This window comes from Geotrypetes seraphini, chromosome 1 (genome assembly GCF_902459505.1).
Source record: "Geotrypetes seraphini chromosome 1, aGeoSer1.1, whole genome shotgun sequence".
Classification (NCBI taxonomy): domain Eukaryota; kingdom Metazoa; phylum Chordata; class Amphibia; order Gymnophiona; family Dermophiidae; genus Geotrypetes; species Geotrypetes seraphini.
This window is the reverse complement of record NC_047084.1, coordinates 162,485,847-162,502,173: the sequence shown is the minus strand read 5'-3', so window position 1 is coordinate 162,502,173 and position 16,327 is coordinate 162,485,847. Positions and strand designations below refer to the sequence as shown.

General features: G+C 47.3%; 1 protein-coding gene across 6 annotated transcripts in view; it reads right to left on the bottom strand.

The window, feature by feature from the left end:
• The window catches only part of TRIM2 (tripartite motif containing 2), a 214,163-nt gene that overhangs the window by 44,676 nt on the left and 153,160 nt on the right, over positions 1–16,327 (bottom strand). For all 6 annotated transcript variants that reach the window (XM_033940845.1, XM_033940856.1, XM_033940863.1 and 3 more), the window contains one exon: positions 7,906–8,057. In XM_033940845.1, the coding sequence (XP_033796736.1) occupies positions 7,906–8,057 (152 nt within the window). The remainder of the gene's footprint in view (positions 1–7,905; positions 8,058–16,327) is intronic.

The window sequence follows — 16,327 nt, the reverse complement described above, 5'->3', positions numbered from 1 at the left end:
ATAACTGGACACATACATATTTACACTATCTTTGGAGCAGCTGAAAATGTAGGGCTCCTTTTACTAAGCAGCAGTATGCATCAAAGCATGCTTACCTCCGCTTAAAAGGCCTTACTGCAGAGCAAACAGAGGCATCCTGCAATAAGTTCAAAATATGTGCATGCAAACCATGTGGTAAAAAAATGGTTTATTTTTCATGGAGGGGTGTGTCTGGAGGCAAAGAGTGGGTGCATCTATGCTAATCAGTTAGTGTGTGGACCTTGTTGTGTTCTAACTGATTAGCACAGGATTAGCATGTAAGCCCCTATCGCCTATAAAATTGATGGCTTGTGCACTGATCTTTTCTAATTGCCACACACTAATGGGAAAATTAGCGGGCAGCCATTTGTACAAATTTTTTTACAAAACCAGCCATTTTACTGCTACACTGAAGAAGGGTTGCCTTCGAAAGCTAATCAAAAAATGCATTAAGAACTCCTTTTACTAAACCGTGGTAGAGCTTTTCACTGCAGGCTGATGTGGTAAATGATCCGATGATCATTCAATTCCTGTCAGCGTCTTAGAATTTACCTCACCAGCCCGCGGTAAGAAACTCTACCGCGGTTTAGTAAAAGCCAGAGTAGGTTAGTCCAATAAAAAAAGTATCACCTAGATTCCTTTATGTTTTATTTCTATATATCACCTCTAAAAGTGGACTAACACAACTACCACATCATTTTACCGCTACACTAAAAAAATGGCTTCAGCACGCAGGAAAGACCCATGCAAAGGCACAATAAGGCCGCTTTTTAATGCTGAATTTTAAAAGGGACCCTTTTGTGCATTACTGAAGCTGGTTCTGGGAGCCTATCTTATGAAGGCACAAACTATACAATAGGGGCCTTTATGAGCTTTTTACCTAGGTACCCTGTCATAAAATTACACCCATAAATCTTTTGAATATTGCTTCCTTCTTTATATTCTGGCTGGATGTTGGCTTTAAGCTTATATAGAGATGCCAAGTCTCACTCATTAGTTTCAAGTTTATTAAGGCTTGATACACCGCTTTTCATTGCCAAAGCGGTTTACAACATTACATATTTTTAAAATTTTAACATTATTGCAGACAAAAACGCAAGTACAAAGTTAGACAAGTTTTGTGAATAACTACAACACACACAAGAGGGCAAAGGGAAGGGTTACATTGCTAAAATAAAAAGGTGGTAGGAAAAGGAAAAACAAAAGGGCAAGCTGCGTTGTAAGGGATAAGTTCATAATCTAAGTCTCGTATGCTTCTCACTCATCAGATCTTGATCACTGCTTTTATGAGAGAAGCCTTACAGAAGTAAATCAAGTGGTCCAACCAGCAAGAAGAAATCTGAGCACACCTTCCTGCCTACTGCTTCCCCCGGTTCTGCGAGTATATGTGCTCTGAAACCGATGTACAATACATACTTTTAAGTACTGGGTAGAAGGCAATTTTCAGGTCAAAAAAATTATCCAAATTGCTCTCCACTTTGTATTCTTTTCAGAGGCTCCAAAGAAAAGCCAATAGCATCTAATGCTGCTTTGATGTATTTGCAAAGCAACTACACTTAAACTTAAATCATTCTAGATTTATACCCTGGATGTATTGTCTGAAAAATCTCACTGTCTGGCCTTGGTATAGAAAATCTGACTCTTTGGGATGCCTTTGGCATTTTTGCTTATGTTAGACAAATTCATCCCTTCCTGCCCATCTCACTTAGGTCAAGGCACACTATGCCATTTTTTCCACATGGGCCTCCTCTGTCCACAGACTTCTCGTCTCCATTTGGCCCCTTTCTTTAAACGAGAGCTAGGCCTATATTTAACATTTCAATTCTGCCTTTTGCGACTGCAGAACAACTTCAAAGCAGATCACCACAAAATTAAGGAGTTAACTGGAAGCAACATGTAGAGGGGCATTTTCGAAAGTGTGTCTAAGTCCGACTTTAAACATTTCCCTCAAGACGTCCAAGTCATGGCGGGGAAAGATTCATTTTTGAAACCGCTAGATGTCCAATTTTTTTGTTTTAATGAACTATTTGGATGTCTTGGTCCTTAGGATGTCTAACTTTTTGGCCCATTTTCAAATACAAAAACATTAGAGTTCAAAATGTCCAAATCAAACCCATTTGGACGTGGGAGGGACCAGCATCTTAATGGACTGGCCGCACAGACATCCCCACTTCACATAAAGGGTGCCAGGTACATATTTCGCCTGAACCCCTTTTTTAATGTATGGTGAGCCCTCCAAAACCTGCCTACCACCCCAATAGCTCTTATGGCTACAGGTGTCACCTATATGGCAATAGAATAGCTCACACTTTCTACCATAAATGTAGTGGTTAGAGTAACTTATGAGCCTGGGTCCTCCTCTCTATGGTTCACTAGCCCACCACCAGGCTTCTTAAGATACCTGTGTGCTGCTCTACTAGGCTTTCCCATACCAGGTGCTGCCTATAGCCGGTGGATTACAAAGAAACATATACTGGTATGTGTCTCAGTATGGATCAAGTTAGGATAAAAAAATGTATTGTAACTATGAAAAAACTGTAACCCGTTAATTGTATATTTTGGATGTTATCCTGTAACCCGTTCTGAGCTTGTTGGGGTGAACGGGTTAGAAAATGAATCAAATAAATAAATTTACATCTTTGGGGGGGTGGGGGAGCCATACTTTCATCTCTCCAGTGGTCATCTGATCAGTTTGGGTACCTTTTTGGCCCTTATTTACTGCAAGATGTCTAAAAATGTAGTTTTGAAAATTGGCAATTGGCCATTTTGGCAATTAAAATGTCGGTTTATGCTTGGTTTTTTGGACATCTGCATTTTTTTTAAAGAGCCCCATAGTACACTGAAAGTTAAAAAAGTGTTAGTGCTTAACATACAGCATCTCAACCAAATGGGCAAAGAGAATTAAAGACAGAGCTTCAGATCCCAGCCAAAAGTTACATACACAAAACAGTTTGTCTGAGAGGTTTACCAAGAGATAGCAAGTCAGTGACCCTTCATGTGTCCAAGAGGATCAGGTCATTATCAAGTTCCAATGTGTCGCCCAGGTGTCTCCCAGGTACTGAGCTGGACTCCAAAGCCTCATAAAACAGAGAAATATGTCTTAAAAGTTATATCTGTAGGAACCTCAGCCAGTGGCTTGTTGCAAGTCAAAAGAAGTAGTCTAGTCAGTCTGCTACTGTGGAGCAGAAGATTGAATCTGATTGAAGATAGGAAAAAAGAATAAGAGAAACACCTCCAACAGCTTTGTGTTTCAAATGGTTTAGCCAAAATTAGTTTCAAGGCTTTTCCCATAATTCCCATAGCGATTCACGCAAGTATCCGATATTCGACTTCTTTAAATAGACTTTTAAAGCATTTACATAATGAAGAACACAAATCTAAAAATTATACGAAGACAGAGGTTCAGTTTTCTTGTTATCTTACCCCGATCTAAAAATTCTTTAACAAACAGAATAAAAAATCATGGCATGACAAATGGATGAATGTACTCTATACAACGGGCTTAGAACAGGTGAAAATCATGGCAACAAATCTACTGGTTGTATGTTCACTTTGCAATTGCTAATAAAGATATTAAAAAAAAAAAAAAATGAACAGGTGATTGCTTGGCCTCCCACCTAGGCAATCTGTTACACAATTACCCTCAGTGTGCATCTGAATGAAAGCAATTATCTGCCCAGGCAACTAGCGCATCTGGTCTCATCCTTGCAGTGAATGTTTCCTTGCAGTGAATTGATTCCTTCGCTTAATGAGAATCTGTTGCAACAGAATACGATGTGGCACGAAGTAACGAAAAGCCCAAAGCCTTCCATTTCTTACCAAGGCGTGTCTCCTTGAGGGAACAATGTTATCAGCATTCCCCCCTCTTAAGTTTTTAAACAACTTGGAAGCATTGTGTGAGCTCAGGCTAACAATATAAGAATGCAGCTGCTTCTAAAGTTGTGTGGGTGTGTTTGCGGGTGTGTGGGGGGGGGATGGGAACCCGCATTGCAAATACTGAAATGCTTTCCACACGTGGACTCTTGCATTCTTGGATCATCAATGGAACATAGTCACTGTCACTAGGAGAGATGGTGGCCTGCGGGAAGAGGCTGGAGTTCCTCATGATGTCAGGTTTTCAAATGATAGCAAATGTCTGCAAATTTGGCAATTTACAGGTATTCCTTATTTACTGCTGTTTCACAGTCACTTCTTTCTTAAAGCCAAAAACACATAGGACGAAGCAAGTTCATCTCCCCCCAACCTTCTCTGGAATAGTCCATTTCCACTCATAAATATATAGGAAGGAGGAGGGAATTGTGGCAAGGGCAATGCATAATCATTTGTGCCCCAGGTACATTAGATAGATGTTAAATGTACAGCACTACGTAAGTCTTTCAATGCAAGAGAAATAATAAATAGTAGTTCTAGTTCCCCACAAGTTTAGAAATGTGCATTTCCTCCTATAGGCAGAATCATCTAGACCAGGGGTGCCCACACTTTTTGGGCTTGCGAGATACTTTTAAAATGACCAAGTCAAAATGATCTACCAACAACATTAAAAAAACCCCACAAAGCACACTGTACGCAGAAAAACAATGTTAATTATCATTTATATTATGGGTTTTTTTTTTCAAAGAGGTCAAGGCAGATGACTCTATGCACTGTCACCACAGTAACAACTATACAAAAATAGACAAATATATCCCCCTCCCTTTTTACTAAACCGCGATAGCAGTTTTTAATGCAGGGAGCTGTGCTGAATGCCCCGCGCTGCTCTCGACGCTCATAGGCTCCCTGTGCTAAAAACCGCTTTAGTAAAAAGGGGGCCATAGTGCAAAATATAGACAGCAGATATAAACTCTTAAAACAGGCACATTTTGAACACTAAATTGAAAATAGAGAATGACACGGGGAAAAAATCTGTCCCCATCACCGCCCCGTCCCCAGCCCACCATCCTCTGCGCCGCCCCATCACCGCCGTTCCCTTCACTGTCACCACCATCCCTTTCACTGCCCCGTCACCGCCACTGCCATCCCATTCACCGCCCCGTCACCGTCCACGCTGCATCCATATAAGCCTTAGTACTGTAATATTTAGCTTATTCCTTTCTTATAAATCAAAGTTCCTGCTGCTGAACTAGAGAAAGAGATGTTCAGCTGGCAGGGCTTTGTTTATAAATTTTTATCAACACAACTAATATACTACTTTATCCTAAAGCAAAAAATAAATAAATAGAATTTTTTTTCTACCTTTGTTGTCTGGTTTCTGCTTTCCACATCTTCTCATTCAATTCCTTCCATCCACTGTGTGTCTTCTCTCTGCGTCTTCCATTTGCTGTTACTGTGCCTCTCCCTTCACCCCCCCCCCCAATTGGTCTAGCACCAATCTTCTTCCCTCCGCTCCCCCATAGTCTGGCATCTGTCTTCTTCCCATTCTGTCTTCCACATTTCCCTTCAGGGTCTGTTCCTCTCCACCCTCCTTCAATGTCTTTCCTATTCCTTCCCACCACCACCCTTCCCTCCCTCCTTTACCATCTGTTCCTTTCTACCACCCTTCAGCTCCTCTCGTGTGGCCTATCTATCTACCTTCCTCCCTCTTATTTTCATGGCAGTTACAATGTAATTTGTGCAAGCCACTGGAGCCTGTGAGCTCAGTCCCTGTCCCATCCCCACAAACCATCTCGCTTCTGTGCTCCTATTTTCCCCATTTCTAATATCTCCCCTATGTATCTGCCATTGCCCCCCCCCCCCTGTGTCCATATACCATCCCCATGGCATGTCCCCTTTATGTCTCTGTCCCTATGCCCCATGCACATAATTTCCCCTCTTTCTGTTACCTTCCTGTGTCCAGATTTCCCCTATCTTCCTCTTCCATACCAGTGTGTCTCTTCTTTTCAACCCCATCTAGCTTTTTGCACCTGGTAAGTTTGCAACCACCACTTCCTCTTCCCTCAACATGCAATAGAGGTAGACAACTCATAATAGTGAAAGCGGTTTCTAGAACTGCACATCTAGATAACCAAAGTTCCAAATAAGCAGGTAGGGTAGATGGTGTTATTTAGTACAAAACATTCATTCTTCTTACACCTTAAGTACCAACCACTACTCCAACAAATAATGAACAATGGCTACTAGTGCATTACAGGCGATTGATGTGGCACATGTTGTTCTCAGCGTTAACCAAAAAACGATGCTCTCTAGTAGAAATGCATGTAACATATCTTACAGATGGATCGCGCGGTCCCCGCAGCCCCCACCCACCTGCCCAATTGATCCTAGTGTTTAGCCAGCTCTCTCCCTTCTCCTCACCTTAGTTTGTAGGTTTTCTTTTTCAGCGACCTGCACGCTTTCCCAAAGAGCCGCGCACGTACGGCTGCTCAGTGTTCAATCTTCTGCTTTGCTGCAACTTCCTGTTTCCGGTTGCGTCAGAGCAGAAGATCGAAACTGAGCAGCAGCGGGTGCGCGGCTCTTTGATAGTGTGTGGGCCGCCGAAAAAGAAAACCTACAAACTAAGATGAGGAGAAGGGAGAGAGCTGGCTAATCACTAGGATCGATTGAGCAGGCGGGTGTGGGCTGCGGGAACCGCGCAATCCTTAATGCCTCACTGCGGGGACAAGTCCATTCACCGCTCCACGGGGCGGTGTATGGCCTTGTCCCCGTCCCCGCAGTGACTGCTAGTTTTCGTTCCCCGTTTAGGCGGGTTACCCGCGGCTAAACGCGGTGGCCGCGGGTAAACCGCCACCGTGTCATTCTCTAATTGAAAATAAAATCATTTTTCCTACCTTTGTTGTCTGGTGATTTCATGAGTCTCTGTTTGCACTTTCTTTTTCTGACTGTGCATCCAATATTTCTTCCCTTCTTTCAGCCTACTGTATGCTTCCTCTCCTCCAGACCTCATGCCATCCCCCAACTTTTTCTTTCTTTCTCCCTGCCCCCTTCTTTCTGTCTGTCTTTCTGTCTCCCTGCCTGCTCCCTTTCTGTCTCCCTGCTGCCCTTCATCTCCCTGTCCCCCCTTTCTTTCTTTTTCCCTTCTTTCTGTCTCCCTGCCCCCTTTCATTCTGTCTTTCTGTCCCCCCCTTTCTTTCTTTGTTTCCCTTCTTTCTTTCTGTCTCCCTGCCCCCCTTTCTTTCTTTCTATTTCTCCCCTTTCTTTCTTTCTATATCCCTGCCTGCCCCCTTTCTTTCTTTCATCCTGTCCTCCCCCAAGCCACTGCCGTCGCCATCGGAAACAGATCCTCAAGCCACCTCCGCCCCAAGCGCTCCCTGTTTCCCGACACAGAAGCGCCAGGCCGACCAGCCTTCCTCTCCCCGACGTCAATTCTGACGTCGGAGAGGAAGTTCCGGGCCAGCCAGGCAGTGATTGGCTGGCCCGTATCTTCCTCTCCGATGTCAGAACTGACTTCGGGGAGAGGAAGGCTGGTCAGCCTGGAGCTTCTGCATCCTGTTTAAGGCATTGGGATGCAGGTAGAATGCGAAGGCAACGCGAGTCTATCATGGAGCCCGGGATGGGCTCTGCGATCGACTCGCGTTGCCTTTGCGATTAACCTTTTGGGCACCCCTGATCTAGACCACCTCAAGTTTTGTATGTAAATTATGTAACCCGTTTAGTTTTAAACAGTATAGAAAATTTTAAAATAAAATAAATAAATAAGTTAGTCAGACCAGTCCTCTTCATTGTAATCTTCCAGCATAAGTCTTTGAAAATTTCTGTGGTGCAACAGAACTACACTGAAGGCCTCGAAAAGCCACCTGGCAAGCTTTAGTAGCATTTTCCTGAATCTTAGTAAGAAACGTTTTGTACACTGCTCTGCTGTGATTAATAAAAGTGCTTCACTGCCTTTCACTAAACTCAACAAAACTAAAGATCACTTTTGGTTTAACAACGCCACAGGTTCGCTCTACATACCTTTTGTTGACAGCATCCAGTTGGACTTGCAATGCAGCCTTGTGCTGCTCAACCACATCTTTGAGGGGAACAGTGGGGTGTTCTGCGTGCTCTCCTCCTGTGCAGTCTTGGCACATGGCTGTCTCACATGACTGGCAGTAAAATTCCATTACCTGGTGCAAAAAACATAAGGAGTGAAACACAGTTAAGGTATTAACTCCATCCACTAATAGATATAGATATTGTGGCTACTACCTAGAATTCATTCCTGACATCTTGTTACATTTGGCTTCAAAAGTACAAAGAGACTACAATAAAAACAAAAGCCACAGTATCACATCATCCACAGACCCTCATAAAAATTCTCCCAGCAGTGGAGAAGATAAAGTTAGATCATTAGAAGGTCTGCTGAACTTCAGGAAGGCAATAAAAAACCAACTTTTCCCTTGACCCTCTGAGAATGCACCTACCCAAATTCTCAAACCTTACAAAGTAGAGCCACCAGCCCTCCGCTGTCACGAGTCTCAAACACCGATGCACTTCACCCACCGTACCATGAACTGTCGTCTTTAATATTGCCCATCATATAATGCTCTACCCTACCAAGTCATCACATGTGGCAAAACATGTGGAGGGGCATAATCAAAAGATATGTCTAAGTCCCATTTGAATGTATGACATTAGACGTCCAAAGTCGGCAGTGGGAAATATACGCAAACAATTTTTCTTTTTTCCCCCCAGAATCGTCTATTTGGACGTCCAAGCTATTCTTCATCCAGACTTCCAGGTCGTTCTCAACCAAAATTTTGTCCAAATCCCAAACGCCCAGAACAAGACCTTTTGGACATGGGAGGTGCCAGCATTTTGATAGACTGGCCACCCAAACATGGCAACAGAGCAGTGGGGTACCTTACAGGGCAATGCTGTGAACGTCATAAAAAGGATGCCAGATAAACATCTCACCATAACTCCCTTATAGGTTATGGTGAGCCCCCCAAAACCCACTATACCCACCTGTCTACAACCCCAGTAGCCCTTATGGCTGCAGGTGCCACCTATATGGCAGTACAGTAGGGTTTTGGTGGGTGCACATGTTCAACCCACATGTTGTGGTAGTGGATTATGGACCTCGGTCCTCCTCTCTATGGTTTCACTAGCCCACCCCTCAAGCCATTTAAGAGAACTGTGTGCAGCTCTACTAGGCTTTCCTATACTAGGGGCTGATGTTCTGGAGACAGGTACGTACATTTTAATTCCGATCTTTGTGGGGGTGTGAAGGGTTCAGTGAACACAGGGGGAATGTGTGTGGGTCTTTACTTTGTCTTTGCAGTGGCTATGTGGTCACTTTGGATTCTTTTTGGGCACTTATACCTGTTTTTACATCATCAAAGTCATAACATATAAGTTCCGCTAAGAAGTCTAGTAAAACATTTGATTATCCCTGCAGGATGACCAAGTCTAGGTCGGCCCACATCATAGAAACATAGAAAATGACGGCAGAAAAGGGCCATAGCCCATCAAGTCTGCCCTCTCTAACGACCCCCCCCCTCGACTTTACCCCCCTAGAGATCCCACATGCGTATCCCATTTCCTTTTAAAATCTGGTGCGCTGCTGGCCACAATCACCTGCAGTGGAAGTTCGTTCCAATGATCAACCACCCTTTCGGTGAAGAAATACTTCCTGGTGTCGCCATGAAATTTCCCTCCTCTGATTTTTAGCAGATGCCCTCTTCCACCTCGATACGACCTGTGATATATTTAAATGTCTCAAACACGTCTCCTCTCTCTCTACGTTCCTCGAGTGAGTACAGCTGCAATTTATTCAGCCTTTCCCTAAGCCCCGAGACCATCCTAGTGGCCATTCTTTGAACCGACTCGACTCTCAGCACATCTTTTTGGTAATGTGGCCTCCAGAATTGTACACAATATTCCAGGTGAGGTCTCACCATGGATCTGTACAACGGCATGATGACTTCGGGCTTCCGGCTGACAAAGCATCCTGCCCACATTCCTCCAAATACACCCATTTCAGCTCTGGGCGCAAAGCGGCATTCAGAGGCCTAAAAAGTCCCTGGATACGTCCAAAAAATAGGTTTGATTAGTGGCACTTGGACGCCCTGTCTTTTAGATTGTCCAAGTGCCAACTTGGGTGGGTTTTTAGATGTGTTTAAGTTTTGATTATGAGCCCCATAGCCTCCACTGTGCAAAATCTCACCATAGTCATTTGCATGCAAGACAACTGAACGCGGTCAGATGCACACAAGTCTTTATAGCGCAGGACTTTATAGCAGAAGACAATAGTGTGCAGGACTACCGTAGTAACGAAAACGCATTCACGCGACTCATATTCTCAGCACAAAGAGGCTAGGTAACCATAGTAATAAAAATGCACTTGCAAAATGCAGTCACGCATGGCAATGACGTTCCTTAAATCCTTACGTCACCTTGCAGGACACGCACGACACCCTCCAGCCGTTCCTCTCGGCTATCTGGATTTAAACTGCCACCGCCGGTCAAATTCTTGCACACGCTGCCAGCTGGTGCATGCGCCTCAAGTTGCTGCGTACCGCCAGCCACGTCAAGCCGCCGCGCACCACAGATAATACAGCCATGGAGGGACACAGCACGATGTCAGGTAGCACAGCCTCCTAAGTGTGTATGGGCGCTTAGAGGATTATTATAGAGGATGTCAACCTGTAAAACTTGAGCTCTTTGGGGAAAACGGGAAAAGAAAAAAAATAAAATAAATAAAAGCAGCTAAAATTAAGAGAACCTGGAAAGAGAAAGCAAAACGCGTCATCCTGGTAAGAGAAGGGATCTGTATCTACTCAGTTATCATCTACAGATCCCCAGGCACAAAGAAAGAAGCTGGGCAAGGATCTGATCAAGGGTATCCTTAAGTGAGGAATTAAAAGGGAGGCATTACTGCTGGGAGACTTCAACTTGCCTGATGTGGACCAGGACATCCCATCTTCAGAATCAGAAAGAAGCAGAGAGATTGCGGATGTCCGTCAAAGTGCTCTGCTCAGATAAATCCACAAGAGGAACAACGCTGGATCTAGAGAAAGAGTTTCTAACATTCGGGTGGGTACTCGCCAAAGCAATAGTGATCATCATATAATTATGGTTTGATGCAAGAGATAAAGTGGAGTGCAGACACACAGAACTCAAAAAGTCCTGGATTTCAAATAGGCTGACATTATTAGAATGAGCGAGTAAAAAGCTAACAGGATGGGTAGTCACAGGATAAGCAGATGGGCAGTATGATAGATATTACTCTGCACGGCAGACGTACCTTTGCTTGTTTCGTGTGTTGAATAGACTATTCAATTTCAGTATAAGAGAAAAGTTGCAACACACTTTCATATTGAGACTAAGACTCCTGAAGCAGGCCTCACGGCCGAAACACGTACATGTCGAGTCTTGCCTACAATAAAGAAACTGAGCACCATTGGTCGCCTTCTCTGTTTTCTTTGTGCCCTTATGCCTTATGACATAAGTCACTGACCATTTTATTAGCATTCCTCTGGAAGAACTCCATTCTGTTTATATCTTTTTGAAGGTGCGGTCTCCAGAATTGTACATAATCTAAATGAAGTCTCACCAGAGTCTTATATAGGGGCATCAATCCTTCCTTTTTCCTACTAGCCATACATAAGAACATAAGCAATGCCTCTGCTGGGTCAGACCTGAGGTCCACCGTGCCCAGCAGTCTGCTCACGCGGCGGCCCAACAGGTCCAAGACACAGATCCCTTGAATTTTATAATACTGCTTACATCTTTAGTGAATGCTCTGACTCACCCATGCTCCTCCTATGGCCACACCCCTTTTCAGTTGCACGATAAAACATTTGAATATGCATCTTTATACACTTAGCAAGATGTGCACGCAAATCCTAATTGGAGCCAATTAACACCAATAACTAGTTGTAAGCAGACGATTATAGCACAGTTACTTACCGTAACAGGTGTTATCCAGGGACAGCAGGCATATATTCTCACATGTGGGTGACGTCATCTACGGAGCCCCGGCGCGGACAGCTTTTCAAGCAAACTTGATTGAAGTTTCAAGTTTGCACACTGCACCACGCATGTGCATGCCTTCTCGCCCACTAGAGGGCGCATCCCACCTCGTGGTCCTCAGTTCCATAACTAGCAAGGAAGCCATCCCCGGGGAGGCGGGCGGGTTGTGAGAATATATGCCTGCTGTCCCTGGATAACACCTGTTACGGTAAGTAACTGTGCTTTATCCCAGGACAAGCAGGCATGATATTCTCACATGTGGGTGACCTCCAAGCTAACCAAAACAGGGCAGGTGGGAGGATGGCAATTTAGGAAAACAGATTTTGCAATACTGACTGGCCAAACCGGCCGTCACTCCTGGATAGAGTGTCCAGACAGTAATGAGAGGTGAATGTATGAACCGAAGACCAAGTGGCAGCCTTACATATGTCCTCCATCGGAGTGGATCGGAGAAAAGCTATCGAAGCTGCCATTGCTCGGACCTTGTGACCCGTGACCCGACCCGGGGGAGGAAGGCCAGCCTGAGCGTAGCAAAAGGAAATGCAAGCGGCCAATCAGTTAGACAGAGTGCGCTTGGAAACTGGATGCCCTAATCGATTGGGATCGAAGGACAAAAACAATTGAGGGACCTTCCGATGAGACCTGGTGCGTTGAAGATAATATGCCAACGCCCTCTTACAGTCAAGCGTGTGAAGCGCCGTCTCGCCAGGATGGGAGTGGGGCTTCGGGAAGAACACAGGAAGGACAATGGACTGATTGAGGTGGAAGTCAGAAACAACTTTAGGTAAAAACTTAGGATGGGTGCGGAGAACCACCTTGTCGTGATGAAAGACAGTGAAAGGAGGGTCCGCAACCAAGGCTTGCAACTCCCCAATCCGCCTGGCGGAGGTGAGGGCAATCAGAAACACCGCCTTCCAAGTCAGAAATTTCAAGAGGGACTTGTTGAGTGGCTCAAAAGGGGGTTTCATCAGTTGAGCCAGAACTACATTCAAATTCCACGCGACAGACGGAGGCTTAAGAGGGGGGCAAACCCTGAGTAACCCTTTCATGAAGCGTGTCACCAAGGGATGGAGTGACAGAGGGCGTCCCTCCAGAGGTTGGTGGAAAGCAGAAATCGCACTGTGATGAACCCGCACCGAAGTGGTTTTCAAGCCGGAGCGCGACAAATGAAATAAATATTCTAAAACCGAGGATACCGGAACTGATACCGGATCCAGGTGAAAAGACGAACACCAGGTGGAAAACCTGGTCCATTTCTGCGCATAGCAAAGCCTCGTCGAGATCTTGCGGGAGGCTTCCAACACCTCCTTCACCGATTGAGACAGGTCCGGAGGAGTCAGGGAACAAGAAACCAGGCTGTCAGGTGCAATGACTGCAGATTGGGATGTAACATGGATCCTTGACTCTGAGACAGCAGAGAAGGAGAGACAGGCAGGGGAAGAGGCTCCCTGGCACTGAGCTGGAGCAGCAGGGAGAACCAGTGCTGACGCGGCCACCGAGGTGCTATGAGAATCATCGTGGCCGTGGACGATTTTAGGTGTACCAACGTTCGCATGATCAGAGGGAACGGAGGGAATGCATACAGGAACCTCCCTTCCCAGTCGAGTAGGAAGGCATCCGCTTCCAGACGGTCCTGCGAGTACATCCGAGAACAATATAGTGGTAGTTTGTGTGTCTCCGGAGAGGCAAACAGATCCACCTGTGGCGTTCCCCAGCGAGCGAAAACCTCGCGTAGAACTGCTGAGTGTAGAGTCCACTCGTGCGGTTGCAGAAGTCGACTGAGTTTGTCCGCCAGGCAATTCTGTTCTCCTTGGATGTAGATCGCCCGGAGGAAGATGTTCCGGGAGGCCGCCCACTCCCAGAGGCGAAGAGCCTCGGAGCAGAGGGGCCATGACCCCGTTCCTCCCTGCTTGTTCACATAATACATTGCCACCTGATTGTCCGTGCGGACGAGGACCACCTGGTCCTGCAATATGTGAACGAAGGCTCGAAGTGCTAGGAAGATGGCCCGCAGCTCTAGCACGTTGATATGACACTGACGGTCTTCTGCCGACCACAGGCCCTGCGTGCGAAGACCGTCGAGATGGGCTCCCCACGCGTACTCCGAGGAGTCCGTGGTCAGGACCTTGCGAAAAGGCGGAGTGCGGAACAATAGCCCCATGGACAGATTTGAAGAGTCTGTCCACCAACGCAGCGATTTCCGCAAGGGCGGAGTCACCGAAATGAGGCGAGACACCGGGTCGCACTCCTGACGCCACTGGGACGCGAGGGTCCACTGAGGGATCCTCAGATGTAGCCTCGCAAACGGCGTGACATGTACCGTCGAGGCCATATGGCCCAGCAGCATCATCATGCGCTTGGCCGACACCCTCGATAGTTGAGAGACCTGGCGGCTCATCCGTACCAAGGCTTCCAACCGCTGGGTCGGCAGGTAGGAGCGTAGGCGCACCGTGTCCAGCACCGCACCTATGAATTGAAGAGACTGCGACGGCCTCAACTGAGACTTTGGAAAGTTTATCTCGAACCCGAGAGTTTGCAGGAAGGCAATAGACTGTCGGGTCGCTGAGATAACCCCCTCCCTGGTCGGGGCTTTGATGAGCCAATCGTCCAGGTAAGGGAACACATGGAGTCCACGTGACCTGAGGGCTGCTGCAACCACCACCATGCACTTCGTGAATACTCGTGGGGACGCGGCCAGGCCGAAGGGCAGTACCCTATACTGGAGGTGGAGGTCCCCCACCTGGAATCGTAAGAATCTTCGACAGGCGGGGTGCACCGGAACATGGGTGTATGCTTCCTTCAGGTCGAGGGAGCACATCCAGTCCCCTTCCTCCAAGAGGGGATACAAAACCGGGAGAGATAGCATTCGAAACTTCTCCCGGGCCAGGAATTTGTTGAGCTTCCTGAGGTCCAGTATGGGGCGCAGGTCCCCCGTCTTTTTTGGGACCAAAAAGTAGCGGGAGTAAAACCCCGTACCCCACTGGTCCTTGGGGACCGGCTCGACCGCCCGAAGCTTCAAGAGGGCTTTGGCTTCGGTTATAAGGGTCGGTAGCTGCGAACGGTTGCAGGGGACTAAACTTGGGGGACTGTCCGGCGGCGAGGACACAAAGTTGAGCGAGTAGCCCTCGGAGACGATCCGGAGCACCCAAGCGTCTGAGGTAATCCCGGTCCATGCCTCCCGGAAGGACCGAAGACGGCCCCCGATAGGAAGGGTTTCCTGTGAAAGTGCGGAGGGGAACCCGCCCCGTCCGCTCAGCCCGTCAAAAGGAAGGCGCGGGCTTAGAAGGGCCCTGCGCCGGGGCTTGGGTTTGTCCCCCTCTGCCTCGCTGAGACGGACGTCTCGGAGGCGGTCTCGAGAAAGCCGGGGTCGACTTCTGAGGGTATCGGCGCGGCGGAGGCCGAAAGGGTTTCTGCGGCGGGGGCCTAGGTTTGGGGCGGACCAGGGATGCTAGAGAGCGCTCCTGTTCCGACAAGCGCTTGGTCGCTGCATCCAATGACTCGTCGAATAACTCGGACCCCACGCAAGGCAAGTCTGCCAGGCGTTCCTGCAGGTTTGGGTCCATGTCGAGGGTGCGAAGCCAGGCCAAGCGGCGCATGGCCACCGCGAGGGCCGACACCCTCGAAACCAGCTCAAAGGCGTCGTACACTGCATGGAATAGGTACAACCGCAATTGAGACAGGTTGGACATAAACTTATCGAATCCTGCTCTTTGGGAGTCGGGTAACGAGTTTCGATATTGAGGAAGGTCCTTCACCATACCACGCAAATAGGAGGAAAAGGTGAAGGCGTAATTTAGAACCCTGGTGGCCATCAGGGAATTTGAATAGAGGCGACGGCCAAACTTGTCCAGGGTCCGCCCCTCCCTGCCTGGTGGAACCGCCGCAGAAACCCGTGAGGGCTGTGATTTTTTAAGAGCAGACTCCACCAGAAGAGACTGGTGTGAGAGCTGCGCCTTATCGAACCCTTTGGGGGGAATCGTCCTATACTTCGATTCCATTTTTGAAGGCACAGACGTGACTGTAAGAGGGTTTGACAAGTTCTTCAGCCAGGTTTGCAGAAGGACACTGTTGAGAGGGAGTCTAGGCACCTCTCTAGGAAGAGTGGGGAGGTCCTGTTCCTCCAAAAATTCTTTGGAATACCGAGAACCTACCATCAGGTCAATCCCCAGGGCTTGGGCCATGTCCTGAACGAAGGATGAAAATGAGGACGGCCTAGCCTGGGGAGACGGGGTTCTCGACCGCCCCACCGAGGAGAGGGGGGAGGCCTCATGGGAATAATGAGGATCCCTAACCGATCCCGAATCCCAGGATCCCCTCTCGAGGGCCCTCGAGGGGGAAGGGGAAGTTATCCTCCTCGCAGAACCCTTGGGTGAGGACCCAGGGGTTCGTGGGACACTCTCCCGTTTCCTCGGCGAGGCGG